Here is a 20199-nt window from a genome sequence, read left to right on the forward strand (position 1 = left end):
AAAAAGATCAAGAGGAGAAAGAGAAAGGAAGAGTATGATCAGCTGATCGCTTCGCTAAGGCCGCGACCACGCACATGTTCAGTTCGCAGCTTTACCCTGCGATGTAATCAGAGGTTTCGTGTACCAAGGGAATCAAATTTTTTTAGTTCATCCTGTCCTACTAAACTTTTGTGCATGGTAATCTTAGCTTTGTCTTGGATATTTTTCACCCTTTCTCCTCGATCGTGCGCATGGATATTTTCACAAACCAACTTTTTTTTAGGTCAATAACAAAAAAAAGAATCAACTAAGGATTCAGTGGAAATGAATGAATCAACATGGAGTAGATGAAAGCCGGTTATACGAGATCGCGAGTGCAGTTGCTGGGCATGTATATGTAATTGTATAAGAAGAAAAGAAGTCACAGCGAACGCAAGAAGACACCAGCAGTACTTTCGACAAACGTAAACCCACAGCAAACAAGCCGCTGTCATGCGGCACAGCGTATGGTAAGTCCAAAGTTACACTAACGGGGAACCTGTCCCAGGCGCAGAAGCGCAGAACACACAAATCATACGTGCACAAGGTTAACATTGGCCTCTGCAGCCTCTAATTCAGCAGCCTCATAAAATTCACAGAATTTTCAATTCTTTAGTCATATGCCAAACCCTTACATATACATACGCCGCGAAGTAAACATACCCTAGCAACAGCAACACATCTTAGTGGTCGGGTAACTGCTTTGTTCCTGCTTACTGCTACCAAAATATCAGCGCAGCCAAATTCTTTACCCAGAGTTCTTGCTAGTACTATATCGGCTATGAGATAACGTTTCTTCTGGTCACATGCCATAGAAAAATTCTCCATTCTTAAAGAAAACAACTAATCAGAGTTTGATCTGATACTACAGTGAAACAACTAATCATATGAAACTCCTCATTAGTCACTACTGGTATTTTAACTGCCTTCGCATATTACTTGATCGCAGTTGATGTTAGAACACAATGGTGCAGTCGATCAAAGGGGGCATGCTGAAGAACTTGGTGCAAATGACCACTATCATTTCGACCATTGCCTTTGCTCGGTATCAGCACTAACAAAGTAGACATCCAATTCATCACATAGTTGCACTACACAATCTCTTGGCCCTCCATGTCCTTCCTGGTGAGTGCCGATACTTCCAAATGGGCATTCAATTACCAAGCATGCCCTCAGAACAAATGAACATGCCATTGGGGTAGCATAGAAAGGAATGACTCTGGAGCAGCTCTTCATCTTATCATTGCCCTCAAAACAAGACAAGTCTAAGAAGACATGTTGGACGGACTGACCAGCAACCATGCGGAGCCATATTCTATCATGACTAGAGGTATTGCACAGAGACATGTCAAACGCCACGCCCACGGGTAATCCATAAACATATGATAACGGATTTTCAGAATCTGTATCCCGGACTTGCAGCACAGCAGTTGTAGCATTAAGCATTTCAAAATCTCTTGCTGGTTTTAGATCAAAGATTTCAAGAAAGGTGCAAATGTTGACAATAGGAGTGCCGTCGATAAAGTTATCATCAAACACTTTCTTAACTTCTTTGCTGAAGTCGGAAAGTTCATAGGATCCATCGGCACACAGACCATCAATGTGATTAATTATCCAATGCAACTTATCTAGCACTAATTTTGAACATGTTCCAAACTCGGACAGTCTACATAAAATAGCTAACAAAGCAAACTCCAAAACTTGAACCTCCAGTTCTCTATTCAATCCAGCATAACAACATTTCATCCTTCTCACAGATGTATCCAACTTCTCAAGCAAAATATCAAGTGATGTGGGGCCAAAAGCATGAGAATCATCCAACTGAATGAACCACCATATTTCAACAATGAGCTGTACTGCATCAAGATAGTCGCATACAAAGCTCAACACCGCACTAGTTGATCCAGAAGAATTTACAGCTAAGCTATTGACTTCTTCTTTGCATGTTCTACAATAAAGACAATCAAAAGAAGTTGAAGTAATCACAAACAATAGCATGAAAGATTGGTTGCATGGGAAAGAACGGAATATAGTAAGTCATACCTCAGAGTACTTTGAACTTCTCCTATACTGCACGGCTTTATCATAACCCAGGCTCCTTTAACTGTTTCTAATATGATCCTTGTCGATTGCTTTATCACGACTTCATCTAAGTACTTGGTTGTTTTTCCAGTCGTTTCTACCTGTGCATGAGTTCCTCCCACAGTTTCAACACTGAAACATTCATAATCTCCACCTTCTGCAGACACTAACTTCTTTTCCCAAAACTGCATTCCAGCTTGACGATACAAATAGGATAAGAGTGAATCCTGTTCATCTTCGGCTAGTGCACACGAGATCATCCCAAATAGGGGAATTGCATGTGAAAATATAACTGTGGGTATATCCAGTTTTTTGTCTTTATCATCATAAGCAGCCGAGACAGAAACCATTAACAATGCTTTGATTCTAGGTTTATCCAAGATCAGCTCTCCATCAGATGCCATATTGATCTATGTCATAGATAATATAGCATTAAGGGATATAACAAAACTTCATAAAAAATCCAAAAGAAATGCTACTATACTCAATGTAGCAAATGAAGATATTACTCTACCTACGCATAAAAACAAGTCCGAAGTCCTTGTATGTTAAGAATAACAAAAGGCTAAAGTGAGAAAATATGGTTGGTCAGTGGAATTAATATTCAAATTCTTTTCACCACATTGTTTGCTTATGCTCATTCCTTAAACAGTTGGGCCTAAGGAGGATAAGCTGGAACTTAAATAAAGCTGATTTTAATATGTTAAAAGTTATTTGCAAACCAAGTGTGTGTGCATGGCTGCTAGGTGTCCTTTTTTGCTATTGGATCTAAAGAGAAGTGAGACTGTACCTCACATACTGAACACACCATCTCAGGTCATAATACCCCTAAGCGTGTTTGGTTGGGGGTAATTAGAGCTAAGGAATGGGAATTGAAGGGGTACGAGACTTCAAATCTATTGTTTGGTTAGGGGGATTGGGAGTTCATAAGGGAATAGTCATGGGACTTGAGACTCCAACTTCCACCGTTTTATTAACAGGGGAGGGGGTGGGAGTTGGAAGGGAATTGTTTTAGTGAGTCAATCTTAACCCTTCATCATAACTTGCGTTAATTTCCCTTGTCTATTCCCTTGTCAATTCCCACGAACCAAACACGAGAATACAGTTTCTCCTCAAACTCTCACACATAATTTCCATCATGCGCCAAACAGGGGATTGGGAATAAAACGACTCATCCCATGTCTAATCTCAATACAACTCCCTACACTAAACTCTCATTCCCCTTCCCAAATTTTGCCAGAAATTATTCAATGATAATGCAGTTGAGAAAACACATAATGTTAATCTGCAAACTGCTGTCAGCATTTCTTTGAATCAGTAAGATCCCTAAACTAGTAGCGTTGTGATGCATCCTCTGTTCATCTGATTTGGCTCGCACTTCACATTGATTTGGGGCAGTTTGAGCACAGAATAATATAGGTATGTTCCTCACTGACAACCCTGCCTATTGTTTTAATAGATTGTAGGCAATGTGATATCTAGACAGACAAACCATTATGATGTGCAAAGGTGTATGAGGCTATGAGCAAGCAGCGGTGTGTTTCTCCTTACAAGTAGGTTCTGTTTTAGGCTTTTATTGCATAATAGATATGGTTTTGTGATCTATGGTCTTAATTACAAAAGCATGCTAGCATATGGAAGAATGGATATTCTATTTGTTGCTCTTACTGATTTGGCTACAAAGAGGAGATCATCTGGAGTGTATCTATCTGCTGTGGACTCAGACACTATCATTATCACCCTACTAACAGATTACCATTTATAGATGATGCTCTACCGGTGATTTTGACTTTTCAAAGGAGTTTCCCTACAAACTCAGTGATTACGTGGCATACATATGCAACTTCTGTTCTGATAGAACTATTTCTCATTTTTCTGTGAAACTACTAGGTACCCATCTTGGTTGAACTTCGTGGAATTTTGCAAAATTTACTTACTGAGTTAGATTGCCCATATCAAGCAAGTTACAGTAATTTATTTGAATTTTTTTTACCAATGCTCCATCCTTATAGTATACTAAGATATGCATAGATACTTTTTTCACACACCTTGTGTCCGGTTTATGATATTTGTACTCCACAGAGAAATCTGCATGTCCACGCTTGATATCACCCCCCACCCTGCTGTGACGCTGAGCCACCGGTCACGTGGAAGAAGTCAAGAAGAAGGGAGTGAAAGGAGAGACTGGGGGGGGTAGGTTAGAAATGCAAGCCACTTTGATACTTAGATGAAAACATGATGGATTGTTCGCAGACTAATAATTAGCCATCAAAATGGAAGTTCCCTTTTGATGCAAACAATGGTTTAACATTTATTTCTTCGTAGAAAGTTTCCTGCAGATTGCAATGCCATTGGTGCCTCTGAAGCTAATTAAATGTACATGAATTGATTTTCATGCTAATGTGAAAATGAGGCATAATCTGCTTACTTTAATGTAGCATGTAGGTCAAAAACAACATGACTCCTTGATTAGAGGATGTGTCTGTGCAAACTAGTTCCATTGCGATGTTATCATACTTCATTAATACCTACAATTAAAATGTTATCATTACACTTGCGTCTATAAATACATATGGTTTGGTCGTTATTATTTAAATCTCAAAAGTTCTTGGTTCATATCCTGCTTGTTTACTCTTGGTTTTCTTTTTTCCTTCTTCCTTGATAGATACGTGACTCTGTAGTCTGTATAGAAGTTCTGTCTATATAACATATGTCTCCCTATGAAATTTAACCATGTGTTTGAATGGACAAGATCTGGTCTACTAAGATAGTATAAGATGGAACAGAAAGAATCTGATTACCAAAGATGAAAATAATTCCATATCTTCTGCAGTTACTGCAGCCCAATCTTCAAGGGATTATTTTTCCAATGTTTGACTATATTAACATATCATTATGTTCTAATATTTTAATACGAAAATATTGGTTTTCTCTCTCTCGATCAGTAGCTGGATATAGTGTGCAACCTATGTAATAGATATGTTATGTGCAACCTTTGTGATAGACTTGGCTATTCACGTTCCTACAACTATTACTTTTTCTCATCCAGTTGGTAGAGATACAGAAGACCTATAAAATGAGTTACCATCATGGCTTATACTTAGTACGTGACCATATCCTCGCAATTTTTTGTTTCTTGGCCTTGATGTAAAACTGTAAAAAGTGGCGGGTCAGCCCATTGCCGGCGCAGCTAAAGAGATATTTGGAAAAAGACGACAACCCAAATAAAGAAGATACAATGTTGGAGAAATGGAACACTCTGGTGCACTCTTGAGGAAGGTTTTAAGGGAAGTCAAACAAGAGGAACTATGCTGCTCGCTGCAACAGTATCAAATATCAACCTTCTGAATGCTGAAAGACAATGTCTCTTTGACAGCAAGGGGGCCTTTGAGGGGAGGAAGCCTAATTTTTGTAGTTGTTTCCATGCTAAACTGTAAGCAACTCTCGTTGTAGAACTCAAGTCTCAGCTCCAATGATATTTTATCATCTAACGAAAGGAATCTCAGCTGGTGCGATGCCTGCTATACTGTCTACTATGATCTTTATTTTACAAAATAAATGAGCTACCAGGACCGCTCAAACAATCTGCTAACAGTGATCACATGGCAACGCGGCCACAAATAATCTGACAGAGTGCGTCAAGCCGTGCCTTGGGTATTCTCAAAATCCAAATTTTGGAAAAAAAAACACGTACAATATTGTGGTCTCAAACTGTGGTTTTAGTCTTACATTGATAGCAGAAAGTCAAAAAATGGGAATACATTCTCAAATGAGGGAATATACTTCTTTCCCTCACGAAACCTAGAAAAACAAATGGTAAGAACTTATGATAAACTATGTGTAGTCTTCTAAATGTTGTAGACAAGTGTTAGATATCAGCAAACAACTGTAATGACATTATATATTTTCCGGTCTATAAAAACCTGCAGTAACTCAAATTTGTACTCGCCAAACAATGTTATAGATTTTTCTCCTTTTTGTTGTATTGACTTGCACTTTGTTGATTGTTGCCATCTCAGCTGGAGGGGTAATGCTTCATGCACCAGCCGGTTCACCCAAAAGTCCGAACTAATTGAGAAGGTTGGGCGAACCAGGTATACTTCAACAGGAGGTACCATCTTTTGTCACAGGTTTGGGCATCATCGAGTGGCCGATCCCATGCACTATCAAGCAACCAGACTTTGATGTTCACATCAGTGCGAAGCCCACATAATCAGGTGTATCTTATAGGATAGGTATTACACAGGGCTTCAAACATTTGGCTCACGAGGATAATGTATATTAATGTGATCTTCTACAAATATATGTAAATTAAATATGCTCTTTTCCTTTCAGATTCAGTTGTCCTAAATCAAACTGTAAATATACAACACATCCTTAAAGTATTACTTGGCTAAAAAAGAAATCTACAGTTGGGGATGAGTAGACTTCATCGTTACAAATTACTTAGCAACCTGCAAATATAGATGCATTCTTTGTTATTATTTAAGGTTCATAGCTTGGAATATTCTCAAATTACATACGACTGACAGAAAATAAGAACATGGGTACACGCTACCGAACTTGAGATGGTACCTCCTTTCTAGTATATACCGAACTTGAAAGAACCGCGGAAACAGAAAGAATCAGTACAGCAGCAATACTGAAAGTGAAAATATACATTTTATATAGAACATTAGCATGTAGATAAAATTGGAAGTAAGCAATGGAGAAACACCTCTTTGGCTAAATGTTTGGCTATATTGGCTGAAAAGCTCCCATGATTCTTGCCAATGGAAAACAGAACGCCATATATATCTTGATCCTGCATATAATAAATACGGGCGCAACATAGAAGAAAAGAGTCAGTTACCATAAATTGAAGTCATAGGCTCAAAGCCTCAAATAATTATAGAGTAAGCAATATTCTATACGCTGAATGAAACTCAAATTAACATTTAGCAGGATAATTAAGGCTTTGTGTTACATTGACTACACGAATAATTCATCTAGAAAATGTTCAAGCAAAGATCAGAATACCAAGGGAGAGCTAATTGTGAAGCATGGTGATTGTTCTGCATGTGAAGCATGGTGATTGTTCTGCACTAACATACCTCCGGATTTTTCTTCAGACCCGCAATGAGACCATCAAGTGCAGATTTAAACATTTGAAGTTTAGGCAGATTCACTGACCCTAGGATCTTGCGTGCTGCATTTCGAACTACGACATTGGCATCCATCAATATGCCAAGGAACTGCAAAAGCAACAGGAGGCATAAGATTACCAAATTTAGCATCTAGCATAGTTAACTACAAATAAAGAACCAATTCATACATCTAGCTTACACGAGATACATTATACTGATAATTAGTACCATGTGCATGTGCTTCTCCTGCATGCTCAAACATCCATATGTTGCCATATCAAACAGTGCCTGCAAAGTTTGCAGTCTAACTGCTTCTATATCATCATTCATCATGTCCATCAACAAGTCCAAGGCCTTCTGTGCATATTGGTTTGAAAGCTTTGCAAGAGCTCCCAGCGTTTTACATGCAATTGTTCGGACCTGTAGGGAGAACATGTAGAACAATAAACAAAAGACACGGGACGTTAAGGGGAATTATGTGGTATAAGAGAATGACCTGACCTGATAGAATTCATCTTCAACCCCATGCGCAAATATGCCAGCAGCACAGGGGAATGATAATTTAGGTGGTAGTTTTTTCCCTTTGATGCTAGAGGCACTCCCAGTGTCAGTTTTTATGATCTTCTTAGACAGCGACTGAAGCAAAACACCTTCCGATACTCTCTGCATTTTGGCAAGTGCGTTGAATGCTTCAATTCTTACTTCTGTACACATGTCCCTAGCCATGGAGCTAAGCTGAATAGAGAAGTCCAAAGGGGAAACAAAACAGTTATCATTACAGTGGTCAATGGAGTAAAACTTGCAAGTTACAAATATTAAATGCATAAGCATGATTAGATGCATCTTTCTTATTGTGTGCATCACAAACTGCATGTTTCAGTAGTAAATCTCATTTGCCATGAGTACTTTCACCTTGTCAAAAGGATTTCTGGTAATAAGAACAGAAAGGTAAATTGCCGAAAATACAGGTCTAGTAAAAAACAAGAATATCGCTCCTAGTATCAGTTATGGGCATGTCGTATAACTATTCATTCCAAACTTTAGTAGCCTGGAATTGACATATAGAAACAGAAGTATTAGGCTAAATAAAAATGTCCGTATCACATTAACATTAGGCCCACACTCAGCTAGTTGATCCTACCGTTCATGAACACCAAATCCAGCGGGAAGTGCAACCATACCTGTAGGAAAACCCAGTCCATTTGGTCACCATCACCACCCAACTCCTCTCTCATGGCAAACTTCTCCGCACAAAGGCCAACCTATCCACCGAAGACAGGAGATCTCCTCAATTCCTCATATGTAACTCTCAAAAGCATGCAGTAGCACAAAAGAAAACATATGTACCCATAAATGACAAAATCTCACCAATCGCACAGCGGCCAACCTGATACCCTCGTCTTCGTCCCTCAGCAATTTCTCCGTGCAAGCGTAGCAGCACTCCACAACCCCGCCGCCGGCATTCACCTTCTTGAGGACCGCAGCGAGGCCGCTGAGCGCCTCCGCCCGTGCCAACGGGTAGAGTCCGCTGGCCATCGAGACTAGTGCTTGGATCTCCATCTCAGGGTCAGCGCCTGAGCTACTGGATGCATGCGGCCCCATAAACCGAGCCCGCTTGGCGACGGACGGGCCGGGTTCGGAAGCGGCAAGGCCCTCGTCCATGAGATTCACGGCCCCATAAGCTTGGAAAGAATTTTGCAAAACCCATATAAGTATATTTCTTGCAAACTAAAACTAATAATCTCTAGCAAGTTAAAATTAGAACTGCATGCTGGTCGCATATTTACTGTATGATTAAATTTTTAGGTCTTTGTAACTGTTATTCCGATATCAGCACAGAGACCTGAAAAGAAGTATCAATTTCCATATAGCTGAGAATTTAAAAATTAAATAGCAACAATGCAGCTGTATGGATTGAACTCCTCCTCAAAGTATATATGCATTTAGATTTAGTTACACATGTTCATTCCAGCTAACTTTTATCCAGATTGCTTAGGACATTGTTATCCAAACAGTTGATGGAAAGAATTTAGCATAATACTACAAAACACAGGAGCTAGCATAGAGTTTTGTAAGGGGCATATCTATGTTTTCTTCTCAACGGTAGTGGCCGCCTAACTTACTTTACAAAATGGGACAAGGATAATGGAAGGATGGCCTTGTGCCCTTTATTCATGGAATGGTACTAATCAATACTCATCTGCTGCATAAGTTTCTTCATGGTTTTTTAGACTATAATCCTGACATTTTTTTGCCTTCCTAAATCCTAATCCTGTAGGGGATTGCTGTCTGCTACATGGCCTAGATGAGCATAGGCCTTGTCAACGGCATAGCCAGGATTGGCTGACGCCCCGGGCCAAAATTGAAGGGAAAAAATTCTCAAAAACTACCCCAGTTTTAAGGCATTCAAAAGCAACGCTCATTTGCAACTGATAAAAATCTGAACACATTATTTAATAGTGCTTCATCTGATAATGTAACACATAACAGAAGACAATATAAAGGATAAATAATACAATAGAGGGTACCAAATCAACGAGTTGTCCTAGTTCTTTTGTTCATCTTATCTTCCAGTAAATTGCAACACAAATTAGGAAAACAGTTTCTACTGCAACAATTAAGCAATCAAGCCATCAAGGTGTATTTTGAAGCATCAATTTGAATGGAGCTAATTGATGCATTAACTCAGAGAACAAAATCAAAAGACCTGCTGTGTGCTTTGACAAAGGAAGTTAGGATTTGGGAGTGGGCAGAGGACAGAAGAGTACCTGGTTGGCTAAACGGTGGCGGGAGGCCGGAGGCGGGGCGAGGTCGCCGGACGGCCGGATGGTGACGGGAGGCCGGAGGCGGGGCGTCGCTGGATGAGAGGCCGGGCGAGGTCGCGCACGAGCAGCGGAGTGCAGCAGGTGAAGCCGTGCGAGCGGGGTCGCCGCCTCGCCGGACAAGCAGATGAACTGGACGGGGTTAGACGGGGCGCCGGATTTGACGAGCGGCGGCCGGTGGCTCGCTGCCTGGCTCGATGCGTAGGGTTCCTCTCTCGTCTCTGCCTCTCTGTTTTTTTTTTTTTGAAACACTTTTTTTTTAAGACACGTCTCTGCCTCTCTGGTGAACATCTCGAGAGGGTTGCAGCAGAGGACAAGACGCCCGCGAAGTACGGAGAGGGAGGAGATGGCCGCGACGTAGGAGGCGCGGGTGGGGAGCGGGCGCGACGCAAGACGGCAGGAGATAGCGGGAGGACGGAGGAGTAGGGATGGCTTTCGCAAATCAGCCGCGCGCTGGCTTCCGGCTCCTCGTGCAGAAGCAGATCTACGGGTGTTTTTCTGGGGGCTATAGAAGCCGGAGCCGCACCAAAGGGCCTTTTCATGGGCCGGCTCCACACAGAAATGGCTCAGAAGCCACGGCTGCTATTTCGGGCTGGAGCTCCTCGCAGCCGGCTCCAACCTGGCCTTTTACTGTTTTACCCTCCCGCAAATCTCCACAATACAATAATAATGCCACAAAACAGTTCGCCCATTGTTTCCTTCGTCGTCCCAAGCCGATCCTCAGCCAAGGATTCCTTTGACCCGGCCACCACCCGCACGATCTCCGGCCATCGAAGTTCTCTCCCTCCTTTAGCGGTGGATCGTGTTGAATATATGAGCAAATTACTACGATATTTAGTTCGAATAAACAATAAATAAATCATGACGACAATAACAGGGAATGAACTGATCATACGAAGTAGCAAAGTAGATGAATAGATCGAATCTAAGGCACATACTAGAAATAAGAATTCTAGTAGGATCTCAAACAAGAAGGACAGAATCACATACAGTGTTGCAGGAGCGAGACAACCTGCATTGATGTTCGTCCATATCGTTGATGAAGAGGTTGCTAAGGTCGGGGAAGAAATTGTCGTCGGAGCATGGTTCTTTATACCTGTTTGTGCCACTTAGTGGTTTTTGCCTAATTAATGCATGTGGTGCTTTCGACCCGTTTGCGGCTTATGGTTGACGGGGAACGCAGTAATTTCAAAAAATTTCCTACGCACACGCAAGATCATGGTGATGCATAGCAACGAGAGGGGAGAGTGTTGTCTACGTACCTACGCAGACCGACTGCGGAAGCGTTGACGCAACATAGAGGAAGTAGTCGTACGTCTTCCCGATCCGACCTATCCAAGCACCGTTACTCCGGCACTTCCGAGTTCTTAGCACACGTACAGCTCGATGACGATCCCCGGGCTCCGATCCAGCAAAGCGTCGGGGAGGAGTTCCGTCAGCACGACGGCGTGGTGACGGTCTTGATGTTCTACTGTCGCAGGGCTTCGCCTAAGCACCGCTATAATATGATCGAGGTGGAATATGGTGGCAGGGGGCACCGCACACGGCTAAGGAACGATCTCAAGGATCAACTTGTGTGTCTAGGGGTGTCCCCTGCCTCCGTATATAAAGGATCCAAGGGGAGGGGCTGGCCGGCCAAGGGGGGCGCGCCAGGAGAGTCCTACTCCCTCTGGGAGTAGGATCCCCCCCCCCAATCCTAGTTGGAATAGGACTCCTTGAGGGGGGGAAAGAGAGAGAGGGGGGCCAGCCACCTCTCCTAGTCCTAATAGGACTAGGGGAGGGGGGAGGCGCGCGGCCACCTTGGGCTGCCCCTTTCTCCTTTCCACTAAAGCCCACTAAGGCCCATATAGCTCCCGGGGGGTTCCGGTAACCTTCCGGTACTCCGGTAAAATCCCGATTTCACCCGGAACACTTCTGATGTCCAAACATAGGCTTCCAATATATCAATCTTTATGTCTCGACCATTTCGAGACTCCTCGTCATGTCCGTGATCACATCCGGGACTCCGAACTAACTTCGGTACATCAAAATGTATAAACTCATAATAACTGTCATCGTAACGTTAAGCGTGCGGACCCTACGGTTCGAGAACAATGTAGACATGATCGAGATACGTCTCCGGTCAATAACCAATAGAGGGACTTGGATGCCCATATTGGCTCCTACATATATTCTACGAAGATCTTTATCGGTCAGACCGCATAACAACATACGTTGTTCCCTTTGTCATCGGTATGTTACTTGCCCGAGATTCGATCGTCGGTATCCAATACCTAGTTCAATCTCGTTACTGGCAAGTCTCTTTACTCGTTCCGTAATACATCATCTCGCAACTAACTCATTAGTTGCAATGCTTGCAAGGCTTATGTGATATGCATTACCGAGAGGGCCCAGAGATACCTCTCCGACAATCGGAGTGACAAATCCTAATCTCGAAATACGCCAACCCAACATCTACCTTTGAAGACACCTGTAGAGCTCCTTTATAATCACCCAGTTACGTTGTGACGTTTGGTAGCACACAAAGTGTTCCTCCGGTAAACGGGAGTTGCATAATCTCATAGTCATAGGAACATGTATAAGTCATGAAGAAAGCAATAGCAACATACTAAACGATCGGGTGCTAAGCTAATGAAATGGGTCATGTCAATCAGATCATTCAACTAATGATGTGACCTCGTTAATCAAATAACAACACCTTGTTCATGGTTAGGAAACATAACCATCTTTGATTAACGAGCTAGTCAAGTAGAGGCATACTAGTGACACTAAGTTTGTCTATGTATTCACACATGTATTATGTTTCCGGTTAATACAATTCTAGCATGAATAATAAACATTTATCATGATATAAGGAAATAAATAATAACTTTATTATTGCCTCTAGGGCATATTTCCTTCAGTCTCCCACTTGCACTAGAGTCAATAATCTAGATTACACAGTAATGATTCTAACACCCATGGAGCCTTGGTGCTGATCATGTTTTGCTCGTGGAAGAGGCTTAGTCAACGGGTCTGCAACATTCAGATCCGTATGTGTCTTGCAAATCTCTATGTCTCCCACCTGGACTAGATCCCGGATGGAATTGAAGCGTCTCTTGATGTGCTTGGTCCTCTTGTGAAATCTGGATTCCTTTGCCAAGGCAATTGCACCAGTATTGTCACAAAAAAATTTCATTGGACCCGATGCACTAGGTATGACACCTAGATCGGATATGAACTCCTTCATCTAGACTCCTTCGTTCGCTGCTTCCGAAGCAGCTATATACTCCGTTTCACATGTAGATCCCGCTACGACGCTTTGTTTAGAACTGCACCAACTGACAGCTCCACCGTTTAATTGTAAACACGTATCCGGTTTGCGATTTAGAATCGTCCGGATCAGTGTCAAAGCTTGCATCAACGTAACCATTTACGATGAGCTCTTTGTCACCTCCATATAACGAGAAACATATCCTTAGTCCTTTTCAGGTATTTCAGGATGTTCTTGACCGCTGTCCAGTGATCCACTCTTGGATTACTTTGGTACCTCCCTGCTAGACTTATAGCAAGGCACACATCAGGTCTGGTACACAGCATTGCATACATGATAGAGCCTATGGCTGAAGCATAGGGAACATCTTTCATTTTCTCTCTATCTTCTGCAGTGGTCGGGCATTGAGTCTTACTCAACTTCACACCTTGTAACACAGGCAAGAACCCTTTCTTTGCTTGATCCATTTTGAACTTCTTCAAAACTTTGTCAAGGTATGTGCTTTGTGAAAGTCCAATTAAGCGTCTTGATCTATCTCTATAGATCTTGATGCTAATATGTAAGCAGCTTCACCGAGGTCTTTCATTGAAAAACTCTTATTCAAGTATCCCTTTATGCTATCCAGAAATTCTATATCTTCCAAAATTGCCTTAATATCATATTTTCCGAACTTACGTACATTATTGTCCATCCGCATTATAATTATTTCTTCGAGATATGATGCAATTGGATTACTAGAGCTCCTCTTAGCCTCACGTTTCTTGTAAATATTTCAGACTGATATTTCCCTAAGGTCCTTGTATTATGTAAACAAAATGTTCGGTGCATCAAGCGACTATCAAGGGAAGTGTTATTCAACTCGCGATGCAGGTCTGTGCAATCCTAGGGGTGCAGTGAAGTTTGTGGATCGTCTGGTAGGGTCTATGTCACTCCGCACTTTGCTTAGCTCCCTTTGGATTCGACAAAACCTTCTGGTTGCATCATATACAACTCTTCTTCCAGAAATCCATTCAGGAATGCAGTTTTGACATCCATCTGCCAAATTTCATAATCATAAAATGCGGCAATTGCTAACATGATTCGGACAGACTTAAGCATCGCTACGGGTGAGAAGGTCTCATCGTAGTCAATCCCTTGAACTTGTCGAAAACCTTTTGCGACAAGTCGAGCTTTGTAGACAGTAATATTACCGTCAGCGTCAGTCTTCTTCTTGAAGATCCATTTATTCTCAATTGCTTGCCGATCATCGGGCAAGTCAACCAAAGTCCATACTTTGTTCTCATACATGGATCCCATCTCAGATTTCATGGCTTCAAGCCATTTTGCGGAATCTGGGCTCACCATCGCTTCTTCATAGTTCGTAGGTTCATCATGATCTAGCAGCATGATTTCCAGAACAGGATTACCGTACCACTCTGGTGCGGATCTCGCTCTGGTTGATCTACGAGGTTCAGTAGTATCTTGTCCTGAAGTTTCATGATCATCATCATTAGCTTCCTCACTAATTGGTATAGGTGTCGCAGAAACAGTTTTCTGTGATGTACTACTTTCCAATAAGGGAGCAGGTACAGTTACCTCGTCAAGTTCTACTTTCCTCCCACTCACTTCTTTCGAGAGAAACTCTTCTCTAGAAAGGATCCATTCTTAGCAACGAATATGTCTTGCCTTCGGATCTGTGATAGAAGGTGTACCCAACAGTCTCCTTTGGGTATCCTATGAAGACACATTTCTCCGATTTGGGTTCGAGCTTATCAGGTTGAAGCTTTTTCACATAAGCATCGCAGCCCCAAACTTTAAGAAACGACAACTTTGGTTTCTTGCCAAACCACAGTTCATAAGGCGTCGTCTCAACGGATTTTGATGGTGCCCTATTTAACGTGAATGCGGCCGTCTCTAAAGCATAACCCCAAAACGATAGCGGTAAATCAGTAAGAGACATCATAGATCGCACCATATCTAGTAAAGTACGATTACGACGTTCGGACACACCATTACGCTGTGGTGTTCCGGGTGGCGTGAGTTGCGAAACTATTCCACAATTTTTCAAATGTACACCAAACTCGTAACTCAAATATTCTCCTCCACGATCAGATCGTAGAAATTTTATTTTCTTGTTACGATGATTTTCAACTTCACTCTGAAATTCTTTGAACTTTTCAAATGTTTCAGACTTGTGTTTCATTAAGTAGATATACCCATATCTGCTTAAGTCATCTGTGAAGGTGAGAAAATAACGATATCCGCCACGAGCCTCAATATTCATCGGACCACATACATCTGTATGTACGATTTCCAACAAATCTGTTGCTCTCTCCATAGTACCGGAGAACGGTGTTTTAGTCATCTTGCCCATGAGGCACGGTTCGCAAGTACCAAGTGATTCATAATCAAGTGGTTCCAAAAGTCCATCAGTATGGAGTTTCTTCATGCGCTTTATACCGATATGACCTAAACGGCAGTGCCACAAATAAGTTGCACTGTCATTATCAACTCTGCATCTTTTGGCTTCAACATTATGAATATGTGTGTTACTACTATCGAGATTCATCAAAAATAGACCACTTCTCAAAGGTGCATGACCATAAAAGATATTACTCATATAAATAGAACAACCATTATTCTCTGATTTAAATGAATAACCGTCTCGCATCAAACAAGATCCAGATATAATGTTCATGCTCAACGCTGGCACCAAATAACAATTATTTAGGTCTAATATTAATCCCGAAGGTAGATGTAGAGGTAGCGTGCCGACCGCGATCACATCGACTTTGGAACCGTTTCCCACGCGCATCGTCACCTCGTCCTTTGCCAGTGTTCGCTTAATCCGTAGTCCCTGTTTCGAGTTGCAAATATTAGCAACAGAACCAGTATCAAATACCCAGGTGCTACTGCGAGCTCTAGTAAGGTACACATCAATAACATGTATATCACATATACCTTTGTTCACCTTACCATCCTTCTTATCCGCCAAATACTTGGGGCAGTTCCGCTTCCAGTGACCAGTCTGCTTGCAGTAGAAGCACTCAGTTTCAGGCTTAGGTCCAGACTTGGGTTTCTTCTCTTGAGCAGCAACTTGCTTGCCGTTCTTCTTGAAGTTCCCCTTCTTCTTCCCTTTGCCCTTTTTCTTGAAACTAGTGGTCTTGTTAACCATCAACACTTGATGCTCCTTCTTGATTTCTACCTCCGCAGCTTTCAGCATTGCGAAGAGCTCGGGAATAGTCTTGTTCATCCCTTGCATATTATAGTTCATCACGAAGCTCTTGTAGCTTGGTGGCAGTGATTGGAGAATTCTGTCAATGACGCAATCATCTGGAAGATTAACTCCCAATTGAATCAAGTGATTATTATACCCAGACATTTTGAGTATATGCTCACTGACAGAACTGTTCTCCTCCATCTTGCAGCTAATAGAACTTATTGGAGACTTCATATCTCTCAATCCGGGCATTTGCTTGAAATATTAACTTCAACTCCTGGAACATCTCATATGCTCTATGACGTTCAAAACGTCGTTGAAGTCCCGATTCTAAGCCGTAAAGCATGGCACACTGAACTATCGAGTAGTCATCAGCTTTGCTCTGCCAAACGTTCATAACATCTGGTGTTGCTCCAGCAGCAGGCCTGGCACCCAGCGGTGCTTCCAGGACGTAATTCTTCTGAGCAACAATGAGGATAATCCTCAAGTTACGGACCCAGTCCGTGTAATTGCTACCATCATCTTTCAACTTTGCTTTCTCAAGGAACGCATTAAAATTGAACGGAACAACAGCACGAGCCATCTATCTACAATCAACATAAACAAGCAAGATACTATCAGGTACTAAGTTCATGATAAGTTTAAGTTCAATTAATCAAATTACTTAAGAACTCCCACTTAAATAGACATCCCTCTAATCCTCTAAGTGATCACGTGATCCAAATCAACTAAACCATAACCGATAATCACGTGAGATGGAGTAGTTTTCAATGGTGAACATCGTTATGTTGATCATATCTACTATATGATTCACGCTCGACCTTTCGGTCTCTGTGTTCCAAGGCCATATCTGCATATGCTAGGCTCGTCAAGTTTAACTTGAGTATTCTGCGTGTGCAAAACTGGCTTGCACCCGTTGTAGATGGACGTAGAGCTTATCACACCCGATCATCACGTGGTGTCTGGGCACGACGAACTTTGGCAACGGTGCATACTCAGGGAGAACACTTCTTGATAATTTAGTGAGAGATCATCTTATAATGCTACCGTCAATCAAAGCAAGATAAGATGCATAAAAAGATAAACATCACATGCAATCAATATAAGTGATATGATATGGCCATCATCATCTTGTGCTTGTGATCTCCATCTCTGGAGCACCGTCATGATCACCATCGTCATCGGCGCGACACCTTGATCTCCATCGTAGCATCGTTGTCGTCTCGCCAATCTTATGCTTCCACGACTATCGCTACCGCTTAGTGATAAAGTAAAGCATTACATCGCGATTGCATTGCATACAATAAAGCGACAACCATATGGCTCCTGCCAGTTGCCGATAACTCGGTTACAAAACATGATCATCTCATACAATAAAATTCAACATCATGCCTTGACCATATCATATCACAATATGCCCTGCAAAAACAAGTTAGACGTCCTCTACTTTGTTATTGCAAGTTTTTACGTGGCTGCTACGGGCTTAAGTAAGAACCAATCTCACCTACGCATCAAAACCACAACGATAGTTTGTCAAATAGACTCCGTTTTAACCTTCGCAAGGACCGGGCGTAGCCACACTTGGTTCAACTAAAGTTGGAGAGACTGTCGCCCGCAAGCCACCTATGTGCAAAGCACGTCGGAAGAACCGGTCTCGCGTAAGCGTACGCGTAATGTCGGTCCGGGTCGTCTCGTCCAACAATACCGCCGAACCAAAGTATGACATGCTGGTAGGCAGTATGACTTATATCGCCCACAACTCACTTGTGTTCTACTCGTGCATATAACATCAAACCATAAAACCTAGGCTCGGATGCCACTGATGGGGAATGCAGTAATTTCAAAAAAATTCCTACGCACACGCAAGATCATGGTGATGCATAGCAACGAGAGGGGAGAGTGTTGTCTACGTACCTACGCAGACCGACTGCGGAAGCGTTGACGCAACGTAGAGGAAGTAGTCGTACGTCTTCCCGATCCGACCGATCCAAGCACCGTTACTCCGGCACTTCCGAGTTCTTAGCACACGTACAGCTCGATGACGATCCCCGGACTCCGATCCAGCAAAGCGTCGGGGAGGAGTTCCGTCAGCACGACGGCGTGGTGACGATCTTGATGTTCTACTGTCGCAGGGCTTCGCCTAAGCACCGCTACAATATGATCGAGGTGAAATATGGTGGCAGGGGGCACCGCACACGGCTAAGGAACGATCTCAAGGATCAACTTGTGTGTCTAGGGGTGTCCCCTGCCTCCGTATATAAAGGATCCAAGGGGAGGGGCTGGCCGGCCAAGGGGGGCGCGCCAGGAGAGTCCTACTCCCTCTGGGAGTAGGATCCCCCCCCCCAATCCTAGTTGGAATAGGACTCCTTGAGGGGGGGAAAGAGAGAGAGGGGGGCCGGCCACCTCTCCTAGTCCTAATAGGACTAGGGGAGGGGGGAGGCGCGCGGCCACCTTGGGCTGCCCCTTTCTCCTTTCCACTAAAGCCCACTAAGGCCCATATAGCTCCCGGGGGGTTCCGGTAACCTTCCGGTACTCCGGTAAAATCCCGATTTCACCCGGAACACTTCTGATGTCCAAACATAGGCTTCCAATATATCAATCTTTATGTCTCGACCATTTCGAGACTCCTCGTCATGTCCGTGATCACATCCGGGACTCCGAACTAACTTCGGTACATCAAAATGTATAAACTCATAATAACTGTCATCGTAACGTTAAGCGTGCGGACCCTACGGTTCGAGAACAATGTAGACATGATCGAGATACGTCTCCGGTCAATAACCAATAGAGGGACTTGGATGCCCATATTGGCTCCTACATATATTCTACGAAGATCTTTATCGGTCAGACCGCATAACAACATACGTTGTTCCCTTTGTCATCGGTATGTTACTTGCCCGAGATTCGATCGTCGGTATCCAATACCTAGTTCAATCTCGTTACTGGCAAGTCTCTTTACTCGTTCCGTAATACATCATCTCGCAACTAACTCATTAGTTGCAATGCTTGCAAGGCTTATGTGATATGCATTACCGAGAGGGCCCAGAGATACCTCTCCGACAATCGGAGTGACAAATCCTAATCTCGAAATACGCCAACCCAACATCTACCTTTGAAGACACCTGTAGAGCTCCTTTATAATCACCCAGTTACGTTGTGACGTTTGGTAGCACACAAAGTGTTCCTCCGGTAAACGGGAGTTGCATAATCTCATAGTCATAGGAACATGTATAAGTCATGAAGAAAGCAATAGCAACATACTAAACGATCGGGTGCTAAGCTAATGAAATGGGTCATGTCAATCAGATCATTCAACTAATGATGTGACCTCGTTAATCAAATAACAACACCTTGTTCATGGTTAGGAAACATAACCATCTTTGATTAACGAGCTAGTCAAGTAGAGGCATACTAGTGACACTAAGTTTGTCTATGTATTCACACATGTATTATGTTTCCGGTTAATACAATTCTAGCATGAATAATAAACATTTATCATGATATAAGGAAATAAATAATAACTTTATTATTGCCTCTAGGGCATATTTCCTTCAATGGTATGTTTGGCCCGTTGTTCGTCAGCTGGCAATTTTGGGTAAGTTGTATTAAAAATATGTAAGTTATTGCACAATTTGAAAAACAAAAATTTGGTGCCACATCTCAGCATCGCTCACCTACATGCATCTTGTATTTCATGCA

At 42.5% G+C, this 20199-nt stretch overlaps 1 protein-coding gene across 2 annotated transcripts; it reads right to left on the reverse strand.

The window, feature by feature from the left end:
- Positions 1–553: 553 nt before the first annotated feature.
- LOC125514036 (protein SIEL-like) lies at positions 554–10308 on the reverse strand. Of its 2 annotated transcripts, XM_048679280.1 has the most exons (9): positions 9995–10308; positions 8595–8908; positions 8408–8488; positions 7728–7961; positions 7455–7646; positions 7194–7334; positions 6818–6904; positions 2062–2510; positions 554–1966 (listed from the first exon to the last, which is right to left on the reverse strand). In XM_048679280.1, exons 2-9 carry the CDS (start codon positions 8886–8888, stop codon positions 1039–1041), a joined length of 2406 nt encoding a protein of 801 aa, XP_048535237.1. In that variant the 5' UTR covers positions 8889–8908; positions 9995–10308; the 3' UTR covers positions 554–1038. The 2 variants fall into 2 exon arrangements, with proteins under 2 accessions (XP_048535237.1, XP_048535238.1); XM_048679281.1 differs by lacking the exon at positions 9995–10308 and having other exon boundaries at positions 8614–8736.
- Positions 10309–20199: the final 9891 nt, after the last annotated feature.

The sequence above is a fragment of the Triticum urartu genome, chromosome 6 (assembly GCF_003073215.2).
Source record: "Triticum urartu cultivar G1812 chromosome 6, Tu2.1, whole genome shotgun sequence".
Taxonomy (NCBI): domain Eukaryota; kingdom Viridiplantae; phylum Streptophyta; class Magnoliopsida; order Poales; family Poaceae; genus Triticum; species Triticum urartu.

Excerpts from the sequence above, each read along its gene's own strand:
- LOC125514036 (XM_048679280.1), bottom strand. The coding sequence starts at position 8,888 with ATGGACGAGGGCCTTGCCGCTTCCGAACCCGGCCCGTCCGTCGCCAAG. Across the intron at positions 7,962-8,407 it reads TGGACTGGGTTTTCCTACAG|CTTAGCTCCATGGCTAGGGA; the intron begins GTATGGTTGCAC and ends TTCTCTATTCAG. Across the intron at positions 7,335-7,454 it reads AGGAGAAGCACATGCACATG|TTCCTTGGCATATTGATGGA; the intron begins GTACTAATTATC and ends TTGCTTTTGCAG.